Genomic DNA, 5,784 nt, shown 5'->3' with positions numbered 1-5,784 from the left:
CATCATATGACTCACGGGTGCTGCTAGGACACGTTTTTGCCAAGCTATTTCTGACATGGAACCCCAACAGCAATGTTGTGCCACTAGCTAGACTCATGTGCTTGTTAACTGTACAGAAAAGTTATTCAACTATTGCTCCCAGTAAATGTGAAATAGCGTTTTAGAAACATGTTACCAAAAAATTAGACAATATTTTGCGAACACTCAATAAGTGAACGATCATGTCTGCATCCCTAACACAGACATCATTATCGAACATCGCACTGTTGTCGGATTTACCTTCATTCATTCGTTTACACCAACGTGTCAGTGTCGCTGTACCTACTACCAACCAACCGCAATGTCTGAAGTTGCCGCCGAAGCCGCTGCCGCAGCTCCTGCTGCCTCGCCAGCCAAGGCCAAGAAGCCAAGGGCCCCTAAGGGACAGGGCAAGCCGAAGAAGCCATCGACCCATCCTCCAGTGAACGATATGGTTGTTGCTGCTATCAAAACCCTGAAGGAGCGCAACGGATCGTCCCTGCAGGCCATCAAGAAGTACATCGCTGCCAACTACAAGTGCGATGTCGCCAAGCTGGCCCCATTCCTCAAGAAGGCCTTGAAGAACGGTGTCGAGAAGGGCAAGTTTGTCCAAACCAAAGGAACTGGTGCATCCGGATCGTTCAAGCTGAAGGCTGAGGCCAAGAAGGCCGCCGGCGAGAAAAAGCCCAAGAAGGCCGGTGAGAAGAAAGCCAAGAAGGCTACCGGTGAGAAGAAGAAGGCTGCCAAGAAACCAGCTGGGGAAAAGAAAGCCAAGAAGCCAGCCGGCGAGAAGAAAGCCAAGAAACCAGCTGCAGCGAAAAAAGCCAAAGCTGCCGGTGCAAAGGCCGCCAAAAAGGCCGGAGGTGTGAAGAAGGCCGCTGCCCCGAAACAAAAGGCCACCAAGCCATCCAAAACCGCCGCAAAGAAGCCAAAGACCCCGAAACCGAAGAAGGCCGCCCCCGCCAAGAAAGCTGCCGCGAAGAAAACCGCCGCCAAGAAGTAATCTGGCGATTTTCGGAACCATCAGTCGCCATACTGCGAAACAGTATCCCACTTTCAAATCAGTCCTTTTCAGGACTACCATCTTAGATCTTACCAAAGAGTTAAAAGTTGAAATGGTTTCCTATCATCCAATGCCAGGTCATACGTTTCCTAGAATACTGCTAGGTGCAATTCTCAAATAGGCCGGTCAGCTCGGCATGATTGAGTGTTGCCTTTTCGCTGCCGCCGAGCTTCCACCGTGTTGGTGTAGTTAAGGTTAATTGAAAATGACTGCAACTTCCCTGCAGATTGATTGGTTGGTGAAATTCCTGTTACTACCCGGTTGACATAGAGCAAGTCACCTGGAAGGCTGCACTTGAAATGATGAAATTCACAAACACCAATCGTGAGAAGCACTAATTGTCACGATACAGCCATTTCTGTCTTCGCGCTTCGATATAACGTGCATTTTACCCTCGATATACGTACACTAAAATTTGTCTCAATGTGCACTTATTCTGGGTAGCATGGCTAAAGCTGCAATCGCATTTGGGGTGATTTTATCGTTTATCTGGAGATCATTACTGGGAAAGTTAGAACTTTTCATCGAAGCAAAATGTAACAGAATTTCCCGACTGGAAAAGGAATTGAATCCGCCGTCTCCGGGTTGGCGATCGAAAACCCTATCCCCTAGGCTAACCGGAGACCCCAATCTCACTTTCGATCGCCAACCAGTTCCCCACTCATCGGACAGAACTGCAATTCTGACCGAGGATTTCAAACGTTTAACCCAGTGTGCCTACTGACAGCCCTCTGGAAATCTTAGATCTACACGCCCTTGGTACAATGAAAGCACACACGGAAAAATATTAAAACCCAAAGAATAAGTTTTAAAAACTCAAATTTGGCTAAACTGCTTTTAGTTTTAACTCAAAGTTGGGTTGTTTTCTCCCTCGCCCCACCGCAATGTTGTCGAAAACAAAGAGAGAAGCACCGACGCATCCACTGCTCCTCCGTGGAAGAAGCCAAATTTGGGTTTTCTTGAGTTAACCCAAATTTGCGTCATTTGAGGCCTCCGTTGGGTGAAAATAACTTACCAGTGGGTTAATTTTTTTTGCCGCTCTCAAACGAGAACTACTCACTCACCACTTTCGCTGTTTGACGCAAATTTGAGTTATTCCACGGAAGACCGGGATTGCGTCGAAACAACTTAAATTTGGGTTGATTTGTAGTTCCGTGCAGGATGCACAAGTTCTTCGCAGTTTTACACATACACGGAAAAATATTAAAACCCAAAGAATAAGTTTTAAAAACTCAAATTTGGCTAAACTGCTTTTAGTTTTAACTCAAAGTTGGGTTGTTTTCTCCCTCGCCCCACCGCAATGTTGTCGAAAACAAAGAGAGAAGCACCGACGCATCCACTGCTCCTCCGTGGAAGAAGCCAAATTTGGGTTTTCTTGAGTTAACCCAAATTTGCGTCATTTGAGGCCTCCGTTGGGTGAAAATAACTTACCAGTGGGTTAATTTTTTTTGCCGCTCTCAAACGAGAACTACTCACTCACCACTTTCGCTGTTTGACGCAAATTTGAGTTATTCCACGGAAGACCGGGATTGCGTCGAAACAACTTAAATTTGGGTTGATTTGTAGTTCCGTGCAGGATGCACAAGTTCTTCGCAGTTTTACACATACACGGAAAAATATTAAAACCCAAAGAATAAGTTTTAAAAACTCAAATTTGGCTAAACTGCTTTTAGTTTTAACTCAAAGTTGGGTTGTTTTCTCCCTCGCCCCACCGCAATGTTGTCGAAAACAAAGAGAGAAGCACCGACGCATCCACTGCTCCTCCGTGGAAGAAGCCAAATTTGGGTTTTCTTGAGTTAACCCAAATTTGCGTCATTTGAGGCCTCCGTTGGGTGAAAATAACTTACCAGTGGGTTAATTTTTTTGCCACTCTCAAACGAGAACTACTCACTCACCACTTTCGCTGTTTGACGCAAATTTGAGTTATTCCACGGAAGACCGGGATTGCGTCAAAACAACTTAAATTTGGGTTGATTTGTAGTTCCGTGTACCTCAATAGTGAACGGCTTGCTGATCCCAGTTTAGGGCACTGCCGGCCGGGTGGGTTAAACAGGCGACAACACTCCGCGACACACGCGATTCAACACCCGGGCACAAGAACAAAACAAACTATTTACAATCGACACATTCACGCTGTGTGCATGACCACTGTACTTCCGGCGGCAGTCTTCCGCTATAGGTTCAAATTTTGAACGATGAATCAAACTGGCACTCCCGCAACGGAGACGCGGCACTCAGCTAGACGGACACCGAACTGAACTGACTACCTACACCGAGGAAAAATTCTACTCAGTCCCTGCGTTATTCCTACTTCTGTTTTCCTGCTCAGTTTTCGTTAAGTTTTAGCTGACCGAGTAGAATTTTTTCTCGGTGTATCACGATTAAGAAATTGCGCACGGTAAAACAACGTGACACAAAATTGAGAATGGATTTTCTCAGCCCGTTTGAGCTTCATGTTTAGTAAACTGCCAAATCTCGATCCGTGGTGAGAACCGGCGAGACATTCTCCCAAGGGGAGTGAGAATGAACGAACGCGTGTAACACGATTTGGAGTGTATACGAATAACACGCTCAATTGTGTGTGGCTTTGTTTCACCGTGTGAGTGCCGCAGAGCACTCACCGCCGCTGCGTTTCGGCACGCATGGTGGGCAAGCTGTGAAAATTGTTGGCCAACATGGCAGCTTATATTTCGGATGGCAGGATACCGAGCTGTGCAAGACAACGCAGTTTTCTTGCTCTAAATCACAAAACCGTCATTGAAAATAATTGCACTGTTATCCAGATAGTGAGTAGAGTAGAATTTTTATTAGCATTGGTTGTGGTTTTAGCGAGACTAAAATCTGCGTTTGAGTTTTTGATAAACGACGATGGTTTGTTTCCTCTCAATTGGCGATTAAAAGTAGAGATTATGTCGTGAAAATTTGGAAGTTTGAGAGGGAAATACCAGTTCCCCATCAGTTGATTCGTCAATTTTTTGGTAAATTTATCGATAAATTGAATTTTTCTACCCCGATCCTACATTAAATTTTATCTGGAACGACTCGAATCACTAAAATACGAAATGGGATTTCACTAAACTTAACCTCACTTTAGGAGGCCAGGTTCTGCATATAACCTTGTACGCCACGCTGTAATCGAGAATTTTAACTCTCCTTTCCCTCCTCCGTACTTTTGCATTGCTTGTCACAACTTTACAAAAAACCCCTCTCGTCCGTCTCGAGCGTGGCGTACTTTATGGATGGCCCCTAAATTATTGACATGCTGCTTTGAAGTCCGGGATAGGGATACATTCACACCCAAGCGTACAGTCACGAACGTATGGTACACGCCATTGAAATCCCGGGTAGGGATGCATACATCCATGATTTATTGCTATACAGTTTACCGGTTCTACCGACGCTTGGCGTTGGGCGGCATTGCAACCATTGTTAACAATCAAGTTCTTCGAAACATACATATTGGATGTGGGAAATATTAAACAAAACTGTCATCTTCAAGACTGGAGTTTCCCTTGCCTTGATAAGTATGATTTGAGCTGCCTACGTGCATAACATGTATAAGCGACGCTCTGGAAGTATGGGGACGTGTTTGCTTAGCTTTTCAATTCGAGCATTTCCAACTCGAAGCGGAGCATTTTTGGCTGGCCAAATTCCGATACGGAGGCAAGCGCTTCTGGTTCCCAGGTTTCATTTTAATTTTATGTACTTACTTATCGTCGTGTTCAGCTTTCCGGTGCTACGGTGCACGAAAGATAGAATATCGAGAGGTTCCCAATGGAGGTACTATATACAAATTGGATGCACATTTTCATCATTACAATCAATCACTTCCGTTCTGAGGTCCATAGGCACGACATATTAGGTACTGTTGCTTTTTGGCGGTAGAAAACTGACTGTTTAACTCTTTTGTACACACGTTCGGTGGCCCTGAAAAGGGCCGTTTTTTGAGAGAAGAAACCTGTGATTTAACCTCCGAAACCGTACAGAGTGCGTCCCTGTCGCTTCAGGGCGTACACGACATCCATAGCGGTAACGGTTTTGCGCTTGGCGTGTTCAGTGTAGGTGACGGCATCACGGATGACGTTTTCCAGGAACACCTTCAGCACACCACGAGTTTCTTCGTAGATGAGACCGGAGATACGCTTGACTCCACCACGACGAGCCAGACGACGGATGGCGGGCTTGGTGATACCCTGGATGTTATCACGCAAAACCTTGCGATGACGCTTGGCGCCTCCTTTTCCGAGTCCTTTGCCTCCCTTGCCACGGCCAGTCATTTTGGATATTTACTTCTGTGTTCGACTACGGGTGTAACGAAACTGATGCCCTACGAAACTGATGCTGCCGCTTTTATACCTACTCGAGGGGTAACTTCTTCTTGCCATGCTTGCTTTTTCTATTCTTCTATGGCTTGTGATTGGTTGCCTGCGATGAACCAAGCATATAAAAGAGTACTACAAAAATTCGACCCTCATTCTTTCGCTTCGTTTCAACGTATTCGTTTGGATTGAAAACAATTTTCTTCATCTACGATGGCTCGTACCAACAATCAATATGCAACTCACAATTCGCCCGTGGCTCCAGTTTCGTGATATTTCAGCGACCCCAATCCCCCAGTATGTAATTTACGAATGCTTCTTAGGAGGCGGCGCTTTTGACGCTTTCAACTGTTCATCATGTTTTCCTTTGTTTATACAAAATGT

At 45.4% G+C, this 5,784-nt stretch overlaps 2 protein-coding genes across 2 annotated transcripts; one reads left to right on the top strand and one right to left on the bottom strand.

The window, feature by feature from the left end:
• Positions 1–272: 272 nt before the first annotated feature.
• Positions 273–1,073, top strand: LOC115270063 (histone H1-like). Its single transcript, XM_029879035.2, has one exon. The coding sequence runs from the start codon at positions 341–343 to the stop codon at positions 1,019–1,021; it is 681 nt and encodes a 226-aa protein (XP_029734895.1). The 5' UTR covers positions 273–340; the 3' UTR covers positions 1,022–1,073.
• A 3,963-nt stretch (positions 1,074–5,036) lies between these two features.
• Positions 5,037–5,412, bottom strand: LOC109404554 (histone H4). The gene has a single exon (XM_029879026.2). It carries the CDS (start codon positions 5,356–5,358, stop codon positions 5,047–5,049), a length of 312 nt encoding a protein of 103 aa, XP_029734886.1. The 5' UTR covers positions 5,359–5,412; the 3' UTR covers positions 5,037–5,046.
• Between the last annotated feature and the right edge of the window lie 372 nt (positions 5,413–5,784).

The sequence above is a fragment of the Aedes albopictus genome, chromosome 2 (assembly GCF_035046485.1).
Source record: "Aedes albopictus strain Foshan chromosome 2, AalbF5, whole genome shotgun sequence".
Classification (NCBI taxonomy): Eukaryota; Metazoa; Arthropoda; class Insecta; order Diptera; family Culicidae; genus Aedes; species Aedes albopictus.
This window is presented reverse-complemented; position numbering and strand designations above follow the sequence as displayed.